We start from the raw sequence: 16591 nt of genomic DNA on the forward strand, positions 1-16591 counted from the left end.
ACCATGGGTATACTTGTGAGATCACCACGCAGACGTCGATAACATAGACTAGGAAGATTCATTATCCTTAATACACGTATTTGAACACTAAAATTTTTTTTTCATGTTTCCCTTACCACAATATATGTCCCAACTCCACTACAGCGACAAAAAAAACCAGCTTTATTGCTTATGCATCTAAGAAATCGTAAGAGCGTCTGATCAGTCTAAGCAGTTTATTCGATTAATTACCACGCTTGTCAGTATGTTTCTAAAATTTAAACTCCTTGTCGACATAAACTAATAAATCCATTTCCATTGTCGACTTCGCAATAGTCACTCGTTGCAACCATCTCTTCTCATACTGTAATCTTACTGTTCATTTCTTTTATCATACCGAGGTGAAGTACTTTACATTTGCCAGCATTAAAACGCACGTTCCACGCATCAACCCAATCAACTAAACTATCAATATAATTTGCTATCGCACTTTGACGCATCTTTAACTGTATTAACTTTTAAGGATGCGTGTGGTTAACAACTATAAGCTGCATCTGTATTATGGGGTGGTTGGCTCACTATGTATAACCAAACACGAAGCAGAGCAATGATCTTACCAATCAGCAATGTGGCAAGCGATTTAAACGAACGTAGACCACAAAAAAATTCTTAAGGCTCCGCATTTGCTTCAAAGATTTTTAGAGTCTCTAATTTGTAGTGGCTGGCAATGATTTATTAGACTATTTTTTCTAATACGTCTGGATCAAGCGCCGTGATGATCGTGATAGAGACGTGATTGAATCAGGTGGAATACTAATTCATTGCGAGTTCTAGCATTTTACATATGCATTTCTAGCAACATTTTTACATATACTGGTAAAATGCTGTGGAAGTAAAAAAATACCAACCGCACTCTTTTCCAATACATGTGAATGATATAGGTTGGTCACATATTACAAAAAATCTTAACGGAAATCACGAAGATATCCATTCGTATTTTTGCGGCCATTGACGCAAAAATGCCACGAGCACCTGGTGTTGTTTGAATTGTTCCAGTTCGTCGCGAGACAGGTTAGTTTTACCCTCCTGTGGTCTCTGGGGATGGCCGATCGTTCCTTTTGCTGTGGAACGACGGCCCAACCCCTCTGTGTTGCTATGGAAGTCGTGGCCAGTACGAGAGGAACGTCACGACCGAGCCAATGGTCCCGGACCCGCTCGATCGAGCGTTGGTTCCAGGCTACGCTCGTTGCTGAAGTGAGTTTCTAGCAAGAGGTATCAGAAAAGTTACCACAGGGATAACTGGCTTGTGGCGGCCAAGCGTCCTTAGCGACGTCGCTTTTTGATCCTTCGATGTCGGCTCTTCCTACCGTTGAGTTGCAATTGGCCCATAGGGTTGGATTGTTCATCCTGTCTAGGGAACGTGAGCTGGGTTTAGACCGTTACAACACTGAATCTACAAACGAAAGACAGTGGCGATTTGCAGTACCTATTATTTGGAGAAATGAAAGTGTAGAATCGTCCCCTCACTCAGTTTTGCGGTGACAATGAAATGACGTAGTTTGGTTTCTATATTCCGTTGTTTGATTCTAATACAAATTATTCTATTGCTGACTAAGAAGAAGCTTTCAGGGAATTACTGTGAGGACGCGTCACCTGTACATTAAATGAGGTCGTAAGCTGATCAATTCTCTCATAAAAGGTTAGGCACGAATTGTAATTTTGCTCAAAGGTGCCTTGTCAAGAGGTAAGGAAAATAAAAAGTCATGTTTAATTGACATAACACAGCATATGAACGAACTCACTTTTGCCTTGATCACGCTGGGCAAGCAAGGATGCAGCACTGGTGCAGACGTAGCCAGGCAGCGAGAAGTTGAGGGCATACTCGGGGTGGTAAGGTAGCATGGCAGGGATCGAGTAACGAACGCAAACTTTGGCGTCAGGACATGGGTTGCTGGCACACGGATCCTGTTGCAAATGAATGATTACGTAGTAAACATTGTTCAAAACAACTTGTACGCATAGTTTTGTCGGTTATTATATCAGGTGAGATATTATCGAGACTTTTGAGACATTGGGTTTCTCTTTCTCTCATTGTGAGGTCATGGTTGTATCCTATATATGACGTGTGTCCTAGGAAGGCTTCACCGGGCGTCACTCAAGGTGGAAGACGGTTCTCCTCCACCGAAGATTCGTCATAGCGGCAAACTTCCCCATTTTAACCCATGACCATTCCTCCTTGACCCTTTTTATTACCCTTTCTTCGTAACTCTTTTCTCATAACCCTTATCTCATGGTAAGTCTAGCCGCTTCACGCCCTGTTATTACAATAATAATAAATTCATCTTGTAGTAATAAATTAACTCGAAGCAAATACGGCCAAACCCTGGAATTAACTTATTTCAAAAGAGCTGATTATTTATGTCCTGCATAAATTTCGTTAATGATAGACAAGGTAGACCAGTTGATTCATGAACCTATATAAAGCCGACTAGGTTTCAACAGCGACGGCATATCAGTAGTGCCAAAGATACCAGAATTAATATTATATTATAGAAATTATACCAGAATTAATATTATGTCAACTGATCTTTAACAGACATATTGATGTATTTATTTGGACAAAAATACAAAGAGAGCATTAGAGTGTGGATTCTCACCAATACGTTGAGGTCAGGCTGTTGAGTGATGACGTATGAGACCCAAACTGTCGAGGCGGCGACGAACGACACCGTGTCTCTGAGCTGGCACGACACTCCTGCACACAAGCGGCCAGGGGATACATTCTTCAGTGATACTTTAGCCATGTTTTAGTTTTTTAGACATGCTTTAGTGATACTTTAGCCATGCTTTAGTTTTTTAGACATGCTTTAGTGATACTTTAGCCATGCTTTAGTGTTACTTTAGCCATGCTTTAGTGTTACTTTAGCTTATGCTTTAGTGATCCTTTAGCCATGCTTTAGTGTTACTTTAGCCATGCTTTAGTGATACTTTAGCCATGCTAATTAAGTGACACTCTAGCCATGCTTTAGTGATACTTTAGTCATGCTTTAGTAATACTTTAGCCATGCTTTAGTGATACTTTAGCCATGCTAATTAAGTGACACTCTAGCCATGCTTTAGTGATACTTTAGTCATGCTTTAGTAATACTTTAGTCATGCTTTAGTGATACTTTAGCCCTGCTTTAATGACACTTTAGCCACGCTTTAGTGATACTTTAGCCATGCTCTAGTGATACTTTAGACCTGCTTTAGTGATACTTTAGCCATGCTTTAACGATACTTCAGCCATGCTTTANTGACACTTTAGCCATGCTTTAGTGTTACTTTAGTCATGCTTTAGTGTTACTTTAGCCATGCTTTAGTGACACTTTAGCCATGCTTTAGTGACACTCTAGCCATGCTTTAGTGATACTTTAGCCATGCTATAGTTATGCCTTAGCCATGTTTTAATACAGCTTTGACCATGTATTAGTGATACTTTAGCCATGCTTTAGTTATGCATTATCCATGTTTTAGTGATACTTTAGCCATGCTCTAGTGATACTTTAGTCATGCTGTAGTGATACTTTAGCCATGTTTTAGTGATGCTTTAGTCATGTTTTAGCAGTGTTATAGCCTTGCTTTAGCCATTCATTAGCATGCCTCAGCCATTATTTAGCCATGCTTTAGCCATTATTTAGCCATGCTTAAGCCATGCCTAAGATTACGAATGATGTGGTGGGGTCGTGTAAGAACGTCCAGAGGTTTCAAAAGGAAGGTAATACCCTGCCATCTCAAACAAGTTGTATCAAAGAAGTTATTCTGAATGAATAAATTTCATATTAGGAGTATTACCGGAGGTTATATTTCACATCTCTAAAATGTTGTTTCTGACATATGCTAACTTTAACTGTATGATGTTATTATATATATAAGTTATATGTCCGTTTCTTTTATATCAGGTCTCTTGTCGTTGATCTGAATACAGTTTGGATCCCCTAAGTCTTCATTATTTACTACACAAATCATTAGCGGCCAGGGCCCAAACTTTCAAAAAAAGTTAAGAGATCGTAAGTTCATCAGCCAATCATTGACGGCCTTTCAAGTAAAATCCACCAATCATAGACAAGAAAATAGAGCGTAAGTACTTACGTTCACTTAGCGAGTTTTGAAAGTACGGTCCCGGGGCTGCAGCAGCGTTTCTTTTATTGACGTTCTGAAATTTGCGGTGTAATTAACCCGGAAAGGCATCCGTATGCCTCGAACTTTGAATATCCAACATTTTTGTCAGTGGAGATGTCACATGAAGAGGGGATAGTCAGAGGATCGCTATCCATGACTATCCCCTCTTCATGTGGGATACATAGTCTATCCCCTCTTCAGTCTCCAGACTATCCTTGGATTGAAAATCGTAATAACAGCAGCAAAATGAGTTATCCAAGGGATGGTTGGGTATTACTTTAGATTAAGTGCATCCAAAAAAAGGTGATTTTTTACTTATATGTTTTTTGGGGTGTAGATTAAAAATCTGAAATCCGTTTTTGGCGGTCGGCATCGGAAAACCGATTTTTCCGATTTTTTATATATTTTCTATAGAAAGCGACAATGGGGGACCCGTGGGGAACCGGGGGTTTTAGGGGGGGGGGCACACCCGAGGCTCTAATTCGTCAAAAAAAAATCGGGCAAAAAACGGCAAAATCGGCGACAAATTGGAAAAAATCGGAAATTTTTTTGACTGGAAATGATCTATATCGATCTGGGAATGACTGTAAACCTATGTAAAACCCCAAAATCGTGCTAGGTTAGGTTAGGTTAGGTTAGGTTAGGTTAGGATGTAGACTGCTATTCCGCACCACCCAGGAGGTTGCAGCTTAGGCGCGTTAAGGCATTCCCAGATCGATATACTGTAGATCATTTCCAGTCAAAAAAATTATCCGATTTTTTCCAATTTTTCGCAGATTTTGCCGTTTTTTGCCCGATTTTTTTTTTATGAATTAGAACCTCGGGTTTGTCCCCCCCTAAAACCCCCGGTTCCCCACGGCTGCCCCATTGTCGTTTTCTATAGAAAATATATGAAAAATAAGAAAAAAATCGGTTTTCCGATGCCGACCGCCAAAAACGGATTTCAGATTCTTAATGTACACCCCAAAAAACATATAATTAAAAAACACCCTTTTTTTGGATGCACTCAATCTAAAGTAATACCGAACGAAGGTTGTTATATGGATTATCGAAAACTTCGTCCTCAGTATGCAGATGTGGTTATGGTTTTGCCAACAGCGGTTCTTACTGATCAATGATACATTAATTATCATTCGGCCTCGTAAATATCTAATGAAATAACGAAAATTGCACTTATATTACTTCCTGTTCATATGAATACTAGTAAAGTATATAGAAATAGTGCATTTTAATGCAGCATGTACTTGACCGCTCTTTATTAAGTTCCCGTTTGCCCTCGAACACTTTTACCATTCACGGACTTTCATTAAAGTGCTAAAGTTTATGAACGTTCAATTTAAAACCCCAGAGTGTAACGACAGTTATATCAATGTTGATTAAATATTCAATTGGAAAGTCTAATATGGCCACGCATGCGAGGCTGGCGACGCTCGTCATGTTCAATCATATACGTCTGTTGGCCACAATATTAATGCTCTCACAAAATCAAATGGATCTATTATCCAAACAGAAACGCAATCCCTGATTGCCGCTTTGATACGCCATGTTGCATGGATTAAGTGGATTATGATGACACGTGGAATGACACCGGGATTACACATGGGTAAAAATTGCATTTCAATTTAAATAGTCTTACTAACTTTTCCAAGTGTGGAGTGAGACCGTTATTATGAACCAGTTTATACATCATAATCGTTCGATGCTGAAGTAAGAATTAACTGACGACAGTGCTTTTTTCGAGTAAAATTTCTACCGCAAATTTATTTATTTTTAATTCTGTGAATGTGAAATTGTTGACTTGATTTCATTTGAAACAAATTTGATCTATTTATGTTGGGAAAATTTTCAACTGGATCGAACAAGCATTGCTTTTGATTAATTATCATAGCCAAGCGGTGTAACAAATTTACTGTAGTAAGGTTAAAAATTCTTAAGTCCTAAGTGTATGCATCCCAGTGAATGATAAAAGCCTAATGGAAATTAAATTAGTAGCAATTAAATTAATATGTGTGATTATCAATTTCATAGATTACATGGTTTAATACTATTCTAGTATTAAACTCTAATATTATATTACATAGTAAACTCTAGTACATATTACTAATATACTAATATACTACATGTAATATGTACTATAATATACATGTAGTATATTAAACTCTCTAGTAAACTGTAGTAACTCTCTAATACTATTCTAGTATTAAACTACTAGAATAGTTTAATAATAGAATAGTGGGACTTCAATAAAGAACTAGGCTGACATGTGACGCCTCAAATTTACCAATTATTCAAACGGTGATAAATTCCGCTTCTTTCTTCAATGTCGTCTCAAAAATCTAATTAGTTATATAATATTTTATTATGACGAGGAGATAATGTTTGCTATTTTTCATGAAAAAAATGATGATAATTGAAAATTTAATAGTTATTTACACTATTCTAATGGTACTGGAACCAAGGCTACTGGAATTATTATTTTTTTTATGTATATGCAAATTGATTTTCAGACAGTAATATTTTCCGTTTCATGGGAAACTCAATGACTACCAGCTTGGTCGTTCAATTCAGATTTGAATTGTAAACTAAAGGCAATCCTAAGAACAATTGCTATTTGCTACACACGTCGTGGTGTGGGAAGTCCACGCTACAATGACACTCACGGCTCATACAATATTGTTTTGGTCGTTCACAATTTACTATCACTTGCTGCTATTCTCTCAATTTACTTGGAGTTTCGCAAAAATTTCACTTAACATCAAACCTCTGCGCAAATTTACTATTTAAACTGTATACCCGTTAAACTTGAATGTTCATACCAAGAGACCTATTTCCTTTTATGCTTACTGAGACTAAATTACTCGGAACGACCTTTTGGCAGCTATTATAGAGGATGTTGGCAACTGTGATGATTACGTCATTATTATTTTTAAAAATGGCTTTTTATTGTCAATAAATTGGAAGATGATTGAAAAACCGTTATGAATTCAAGTTTAAAATTTCTCACTGCTATTGTCAATAAATTGAAAATTTGTTAGAAAGCCGGTGTTTGAATTCAAGTTTAAAATTTCTCACACATAATTAAAAAAAAAAGATTGCTTATCATGCGCCAGTTTATCATTGTAGGTCACCATTGTAGCTGAAGCCGACGCAGCGCTCGTTGCTACGGCACAAGTCCAGGCAAGCCAACACACCAGGGACCTTCTTGGTCAGTAGGGCAGACCCTCCTGTGAACGCCATTTTTCCTGCAATGGTTTGGAAATTACAAATTAAGGCTGCAATCCTAGCCGAGCATTGAAAGACATATATTTAATCATCAAGATTGACGAGCATTCCCAAATCAAAAAATTTTAACGCATACTAAGCTGAGCCCGATAAAATATGGAGACAGATCCCATGTGAAATGATTAGCCTACAACGTATTAAGTTGAATTTACCACACCAGTGTTTGCATCATGCGGCAATCAGCCTATTTCAATGAAGGTACGTTCAAATGATGGATTTTAAATTGAGATTTTGATTACAGAATTTTATGGAATTTACTATCACAAAATAAAATACTTTCTTATAACTACCAATATTATTATAAGAGTCTAGTGAAGAAATACTATAACGCGTAAATTTGTTACGTGAAAGGCTGTTATCCACGATAAGAAAAATACTACACGTCCACGCTTGCTGAAAGTTCGAATATAATTTAAATAAAAAATAGCAATTGTTGCTGCTGGATAATTTATTCATATGCGCGGATTCGTTGAAGCGTATACGAGAGAAATTGCTAGAAGTAGAAAACTACTGGTAGAAATTGTAGAAAATGCACGTCACAAATTGTAGTAACATTATTACCTTGAATAAACCTTACAAAATCTCACGTTGGACAGATGCAACATAGGGAAGATTATGCGAAACGCTCTGTAACATCGTCGATTTAAACATAATTTGGTTACACATTAATGGCTTTTCAGTGAAGCGCGAGTCATCATCGAGTTACACTCAGCTGTGTGTCGTACGATTACAATATTCAGCGGCAAATAAGTTCATTTGTGGTATTCATTAACTCCCTGAAAGCTACATGTTGGACGCGTTACTATTGGTTGCAAACCCAACGTGGCTTTGTTGCCCTGGAGGCTGGGCCGATGACCATATAAACTTTAATCATTGACCACAGTCCATTGGTTAAGAGACTTGCTGCACTCGAGTTGTGCGCGTTACTATTGGTTTCAAAGACAACATGACTTTGTTGCTCATTACCCATTATGAAAGTCTTTATTGCGCGATACAACCAGCCGAATGATGTATAAAATAAGCAGCGTGTCATTCTGACTGATACCCAAGCGTTTTAAAGTGATTAAAGTGGTGCCAGAGGTGAGCACGACCAGCGTAATTGGTGAAGTCGATGCATTCCCGTGATTATGATGTTATTCCTCGGCATGGAAACAGATTTGACACCCGAAAAGACGTAGTTCACAACAGTTCTTAGAACGAAAATAAAGAAGCAATGAAATAATTCTATTACCGATTTTAGAAATGACTTGACTTCCCGTATTCATAATTTTAGAAAACTAATCATGTAAATTCAGAACAGCTTTGCTTGGTCTCAAAAAGCATGCGTTGCGATTCATGTTTCATGACCACGCCTTAAATGGCACATGTCAGAGGCTTCAATTATACTCGCATTAGCTGGCATCAAAACTTCAGCAAATGTCAGCAGCTGCTAATGGTGATATGCTGAATGTTTCATTATTTGCTTAACCCTAATCAATGAAGTTACAGGAGCTTTCGTCATAGACCACAGTCGATTGGTTAGAAGACTTGCTGCACTCGAGTTAGACGCGTTACTATTGGTTTCAAACACAACATGGCTTTGTTGCTCATTTTTCATTATGAACGTCTTGCGCGATATTTTCTGATAACGGAAAGTACCGCTCTAAATTTGGGCGATATCGAAAAATAAGAACAAATTTTTTAAACTATGATTCGAAAATTGCTAACGAGCCGAGACAGATCTTGCATGGTGGCCCCTAATAGTGAAGAAAATTATTTCCCTATTCCCAGATGCATCAGCCATAAATTATTTCAATACAAAAGCAAGTAATTCCGATGATTATCCCTAATGTTTCGTAATAATTTTAGAAAAAGATAGACTTGAAAATATAGAGATTACACTGAACATAATTAAAAATAATCAATCAATAAAAATTTAACACTTATATACAAACGTGACCAGCAAATCAGAGAAAGGACGAAATAACGAAATGACTTCAACCAAGAGACGCCAAGTTATGTCGTGCTCTGTCGTAATCCAAGCTCTGCACCTATAGCCTTGCTCTGTCGTAATCCAAGCTCTGCACCTATAGCCTTGCTCTGTCGTAATCCAAGCTCTGCACCTATAGCCTTGCTCTGTCGTAATCCAAGCTCTGCACCTTATTTACTTAACTCGATTTTATTTTAGCAATTTTCAACACTGGAAATGCGAAATTTGACACAATATCCAACCTAGTTGTTCAGAAAAGATTTTAAATTGTAACCAGAGTTTGTGATTTTAAATTAATTTCTTTAAAAACTTCGCTGTGATGCGCCAAAAACACTAAGCTGCAAAATGAAATGCAGTTATTACAAGTGAAGTAAGTAGTAAGTTCAAATTATGGTGGGGAGAAACTGAAGAAAAATACGGTGGAAAGAAACTGGGTCATTTGAGTGTTATTCATAACTTTGGCTATACCTGAAGGAAATTCAGGGTCTTATTCATAATAATAAAGTTATTCAGAGTGTTATCCAGAACTTTGGCTTTTGTGAAGGAAATCGACTGCCCTAGTTTAACGGCCCCAGTCTCGATTTAATTACCTAATTGCTAATCAATTGAATGCTAATTATGCTCCCTTTTAGTTTCATAAAGTGGAACAAATAAACTCTTCACTCATCTCTTTTTGACTAGCTTACAATCGCGCAAGTCATGTTAGGGATCCAGTTCGCTATCAGCTTCCAATGAGGGTAGTTTGAATAAAAAGTTTTAATATCTCCCTTCATAAACTTTAATTTGTAATATCATCTAATTTCACATAAACTTAATTTTCTAGGCAATTACAGCTGTAGAAAAAAACGCTTATAAGCAGTGATAAAAAGTGATCTAACAATTCGGACTTCACATTCTGGAATGAAGGAAAACAATGCATAGAAAATTAAAATCGCGCAAAATATACTCCCAGTTTACATTAAAAATTGAATGTAAGACACGATATGGCATAGCAGCTGAACATTGAAGCAACAAGCAGGCAATTAACTCACCTAAAGACCTCGCTGAGATCGGCGAGTGGTCGCCGAGGACGGCCGAGTGCGCGAGATACAGCGCCAGGCAGAGCCCGCCTGACAGCCATGGGCGAGGCTTCATTCCCGTAGCACTTATACTGCGATGTCCTACAATATTTGCTGCTGCTAACAATCTAAAGAACTTCTCAACTAGTTAATTAAACCTGACCATAGGAATGATGGTATTCAATTACCTGATGATCTGAAAGATAACATTGACAAGTTTATCAATCGCTGCAGAAAATATTAGTGTAGACACTATATAGTATGAAAACTCGTTCCCACCACTGACAACCATGCTGATGGTATCATACGTTTACAAATTTGGCCTGACTTATACTGTGCTACATGAGTCTGACCAATTGAAAAGTAGACAGTTTACTTTGTCTGGCGTAGATATTAGGGTACATAGAGTGTTTACGACAGAGTGTCCCGTTAATACAGTGTTTACAGTGACATACAGTGTTTACGACAGAGACAGTCTCGTTAATGATATGAAAACTGTCATGAGACAAAATAAACGAAAAAAATTATATGTTATTAATCAATAATAAGAAATTAACCATAAATGTCGAGGAGATCAACGTGACTCCAAACTAAGACGTGGTCGGCGAGTGACTAACATGGCAGGGGTCTTATATACGTGGAAGTGTTGCAATTAGATTGTATATAAGACTTCAAATGAATGAAATATGAAGGTGTACTTTAATGACGCATAACTTAAAGATGCATTAATCGGTTCTCGTGCGCTTCGAGTTCATGTTGTAGAAGTAATTTAAGTTCTGTCTGATTTTTTTGATATGCGAACAACTGAAAAAGGTCATACTTGCATGTGGTGCAACTAAATTAAAACGCTGCTATCGCGTCCAGTTTGTGCCGGTTCTTTTATCGACTGAATTTTAAACTCATATATGCGTCAATGTCATACTCATTTATTCTTGAATATTATACAGGTTTATTACTGATTATTGTACACGTGTATTCTTGAATAATATACTGATTTGTAAATGAATGATGTACTGATACATACATAAAAGTTATTCATTAGTATGTGTATGGAAGGCATTCAGCAAAGTACTTTGGAATTAATGTGTTCTTCGGTCAGCAATACGTAATTGTGGCATTTGATAATCGCTACACTAGCCCCCAAATTCGCGGGAACGCGCGTTGGAATGCTGCATGGCTGCCCGTTGGATCGCTACAGTGATGGGTGTTGGAACGTTACAGTAATGAGTGTTGGATCGCTACAGTGATGGGTGTTGGAACGTTACAGTGATGCTCGTTGGAACGTTACGGTGATGCGTGTTGGGACGCCATAAAGATGTGTGTCGGAATTTCATAAAGATGTACAGTACGTTGGAACGTCGAGATATTACGCGTTGGAACAACGAACTGAATAGCGTTGGAACGTTGCAGTGATGCGTGTTGGAACGCAGATGTCTTTAGTGTATAGCATGATGAATAATCCTTTCATCATAAGATTTAAAACGTCAGGCTGGACGCAATCGTATAGGCCAGATGTCTCACTCTATACTGCTCTAAAGTATTTTTAGATCCATCTGAACATCACAGTCTCATCGAAGTGATTTGAAATTGTGTTAAACTTTGTGGGTTTTCAACTGTGAACAACATTCAAAGGGCACATTGAGACCTTTATACCTTATACCTTATGCGAATGATTAATAAGAATCAGTTTATTGATGATATTTTTTTTAAATAATTGGTTTAAAAGTGGTGTCATATTAACATTTAATGATAATTTTATATAAAACATAGCCAAACTTAACCATTTACGATTCGGGTAATTTTATGATTTTAGCGGCTTTTTAGCGGCTTTTTCTTATTAAACTGGAAGTTGATAATGACGTATTTGTATATAACTTATTTATTAATCTATTGTCCGAGTGTTAATGAAAGTCGGTACATGCACCTTATATATTTCGTTTGTACTGACGTTTATCAATTGACTTCATAAAGAGTTGCGCGAGTTAATTGACGAGCGAGGCTTGTCGATGATCGAGGCGGACATAAGTTTATAAGTTTGAAGAAATAAAAATGATAATAAAATGAGTCTATTCAATAAAGCAATCTATAATACGCGTGCTTAATACTATCCCTTTAACTAATATACTACGACCATTTAATGAGTTTATAATAAGGTGGAATATTTCCAATATGAACATTTAAAAATCCAGGGCGTTTCTTAAAAGCAAATTAGTTTTATTAGTCCTAAGAACCATCTTATGGCATTGCTCCACCACCAGACAAACATGCCAAGTTCTGAAGAATATAAACAGTATTCGCTGTTTTGCCCTCTTCTTTTCCAAGTGATCAACTCATTTCAAATGATTAATTAAAGATATTAAAAACTCGTTGAGAGCGGCTTTAAATTCAAGCTTGGACATTTCATAGGCTTCTTGTTGGCACCTCATAATTACATGAGAATTACTGAGCTTTGCAACATAGGATGGGACATGAATTAATCCTTGTGGTTTATTAATGGGATCTTTCAGCGATGCCAAGATTTTCCAAAAGTGAAAGACTTTCTGCGTTGGGTCTTTTTTTGACCAAAGATCAAGTGCTCAAGACTTCAAGAGACTTTCATGATCTTCAGCTTAAGTTTCTACAAAGAATAGCTAGTATGATTAGAACATTCTTGAAGAACTTATTTTTCAAGTATAGTAGCAAGAATTCTGAGCAAACAAGAGGAGCACCAGCATTTTCACAAGAAACTCCATGCCAAAGTTTCGACCGAAGTATTATCCTAATTAATGAATACCTGTATAAACATTAAGAATAAAAGACACTCTTCCACTCCACATAAAAAATATCTACACGGAATAAAACGACCTTTTTTCAATCAGGCTTGAAAATCTTCTGATCTTTACAGAGGTGCAGAAACATAGAAATTTGAATCCGACTTTATTGGCCACTGCATGGATGAACTTGGCTCCTGAATTCTCATTCTCTTTATCATCTAATGCGACGCACTGCATTGTCGAGACAAAGACAATGTTCACTTTACAAAGGCCTTCATCCGCATTGTCGCGTTGGCCACAATACATAACAGGTTGGAGTCGGCGGCCAACGATCACAATACGGTGGGCGCGATACGGCGACACAATACGGTAGGCGCGAGACGGTGGACGCGATACGGTGCACGATACGGTGGACACGATATGTCATCTTGTTAAACGATGTGATGGTCAGCAGCATTCGCTGGCAGTGAAGCGACCGCCGTAATGAGCCCGAATGACCGGCGCTGGCTGTTCGCTACGGAACCATTTTTTTTCAGGGCGTAAAGCTCTGTAACTGACCGATGGTTTCTTCCATGAGCCTTTGTTGAGGCGAGATAAACTTCCAGCGCAGGATGATTTAGAAATGCAGAGTCCGTTGCTGCTGCTGGTGTTGCTGCTGCTGGAGTTGCTGCTGGTGATGTTGCTGCTGCTGGTGTTGCTGCTGCTGGTGTTTTTGCTGCTGGTGTTGCTGCTGCTGGTGTTATGTTGCGGCTGCTGCTGCTGCTGGTGTTGCTGCTGCTGGTGTTGCTGCTGTTGCTGCTGCTGGTGTTGCTGCTGCTGGTGTTGCTGCTTTTTTGAACGGTCTTCAGATGAGATAATCGGTCTGATTATAAACTTTCGACGGTAATATTTACGAAGCTACTAAGTAAATTTTTTTCACTTAAAACTGTTCAAGCAAAATATACCGCTGTTGACTTCATTGACAAAATAATTTGCACTTTTTGAAATTTCTATGGGAAGATGTCATGCTTTTCGACGTATCAGAGGAGACGATGTGTCATCGACGCCAATATTTCTGGTTTAGATTTTTCTAGATGAGTTCAATCACAATTTCTTCCTTGTATATTAATAAAGTTTTTTCTTCATAAAATCCGTACATAAGACTTGAAATTAGTAGTTTTTGTAATAATTGATGGTCCGGGCAGAAAATTTATGAATAGACCATACGACCATTTACCGTTCAGCTGATTTTATCATCAAATAAAATGTGGAAAACCGCTGACCATCTTTTTCAATCATGACTTGCCGTCTACACACTCATGACTTACCGTCTACACACTCATGACTTGCCGTCTACACACTCATGACTTGCCGTCTACACACTCATGCCACTGCTCATGAAATACACTCACATAATTAAGCGCGACTTCGTCCAAATTGCGATGCTTTGAAAGTGCGTTACTATTTGGTCATTATTACCCATTAATTTTCCTGAATCCATCCTCCATCATCGAGTTGCACGCTTCATTAAAAACAAATCGAAATTGAATGATTGTTTGTACCAATAATTACCAACGCTATTTTACATAGTAGCTGACTAGATATCCGCGTTGTACACGTAATTGATTTTATTCGTTTCTCTGTCTAACTTTTTGGTAAAATTTCAAAAATTTTCCCATGCTTGTAACTGCCGACATGTTGAGCCACCCTCCGCTACTTCATCTTATGGACGCTGGCACCGTCCGCATCCGCAGCGCCTGATCAGGCAGCGCACTTGAAGTGCACCGCGAAATGTCCGCAGTTTTGCGAGGCGGCAAAGTGGCATACAAATGGCTTACAAATGACATGTGGCATACATATGGAGCGGTTATACGCATTCCACTTCAGAGTGGGCAAACCAAACACTTCATGTTCATTCCACTACGGGGTGATCATGCCAAAACTTCATGTTCTTTCCACTTCAGGATTGGTTTGTCAAAAGCTTACTACGCATACCGAGTCGTCATGCCAACATACATCGTCGTGTACATGATCAATGAATGCATACGTGCATCGGTGTATCAATAAGGAATTTTTCTACAAAGATTCTGCAGGATTTTCTCTTCAAAAGGCATATTTTAGACTTGACTAATATCATCTTTCGTCTTATCTACGAAATGATCGTCTACGTATGTCTTCGTAGATTTTCATTTACGTATGTTTACTTAGATTTTAGATTTCCATTAACCAAAATCTCTTAACGCGTTTTCAACGTTGCAAAAATTCGAATCACGAAGGAGTGACAAAAATATTTTCAAATTAGTCGAAATACTGATATATAAATAACCAAATACATAATGCATCACATAAAAAGTTGAGAGTGAAAATGTATTTGCATTTCTGTTTACAAATCTATAGAAATTATGAATAAATTTTGAAAATATAATTGAGGAATATCAGTAATATTTGCATCCCAGTTTAGATATCCATCGTAATAATGAATGAGTATTTGAAACATGATTGAGCGGTAACAGCAGTAGTTAGAAACAGCAGCTTACGCATCTACGGATTGACAATCAAAAAGATTATTTCACTTCACAATTATTTATTATATTTATTATTACAATAAGTACATAATTATTACAACAAACACACAATTATAAACCACAAATGTTTATTATATTTATTTTGTATTATGTCACAATTATTTGTGCACATCCATGCGCCTAATGGCAGCTAATAGCAAGGGTTCACATAAAATACCCAGAAGATGAGTTAGGTATGCACCTCTCATCTGGTAAGTGTGTCATATTGACCCAGGGCGGCCTCTCTATGTATCATTTTGCCGACGCTTGCCCGGCGTATCAACACTGAGCTGACGTGTGTCGTGTGTGCGTAATTACACTGAGAGAAATAAGGGAGAATAATTTAGTGTCCATATCTCGATGCAGTTATTACGCTTGTGTGAGTCATCCTGACGCAGTCTGGCACGGCAAAAAGGTGTATCAATGCTACGTGCGCTATCTGGTCGTGCTGTGGGTAGGCAAGTTTTTTGTGCCACTTATTGCTCTGAGTGTAGATACGAGATTATAGTTGGTCGTCTTTTCGTTTTTGTCGACTCCTTTTTTTGGAAAATTTTGCTCTTTGTCGACTCATAAAATTCCATTCAAAGCTTTCCAAAAAATTTTTGTTTCACATTTTATTCGATTTCGCCACGTGTTTTTCTAGTGATATTCTGTGCAACATTTTTTCAAGAAAATGATGCAGAAAAACGTTGGTTATGAGTAGATCTCGTTAATATAATGTTCAATAAAAGTTGTTTAGACGTTTAGTTGAATTAAAGGACTTGAATTAATCAATATAATAAATTAAATACAAGTAAAGAACAAAATACCCGTTCAATTAACATATACTTGTTATGTAAGCAACGT

General features: G+C 37.7%; 1 protein-coding gene across 1 annotated transcript; it reads right to left on the reverse strand.

Moving 5' to 3' along the window:
• Window positions 1-1612: 1612 nt before the first annotated feature.
• On the reverse strand, window positions 1613-10525 carry LOC108683097. Its single transcript, XM_018172379.1, has 5 exons — window positions 10423-10525; window positions 7269-7382; window positions 2637-2734; window positions 1782-1944; window positions 1613-1632 (listed from the first exon to the last, which is right to left on the reverse strand). The coding sequence occupies exons 1-5, from the start codon at window positions 10523-10525 to the stop codon at window positions 1613-1615; spliced, it is 498 nt and encodes a 165-aa protein (XP_018027868.1).
• Window positions 10526-16591: the final 6066 nt, after the last annotated feature.

Source organism: Hyalella azteca, unplaced genomic scaffold (genome assembly GCF_000764305.2).
Source record: "Hyalella azteca isolate HAZT.00-mixed unplaced genomic scaffold, Hazt_2.0.2 contig11466, whole genome shotgun sequence".
Classification (NCBI taxonomy): domain Eukaryota; kingdom Metazoa; phylum Arthropoda; class Malacostraca; order Amphipoda; family Hyalellidae; genus Hyalella; species Hyalella azteca.

Bases quoted from the DNA above. Each gene is read 5' to 3' on its own strand.
- LOC108683097 (XM_018172379.1), bottom strand. From the start codon at position 10,525: ATGAAGCCTCGCCCATGGCTGTCAGGCGGGCTCTGCCTGGCGCTGTAT. The intron at 7,383-10,422 runs GTGAGTTAATTG...AAACCATTGCAG, and splicing joins GATCTCAGCGAGGTCTTTAG to GAAAAATGGCGTTCACAGGA. The intron at 1,633-1,781 runs GTGAGTTCGTTC...TTTAATGTACAG, and splicing joins CCAGCGTGATCAAGGCAAAA to GTGACGCGTCCTCACAGTAA.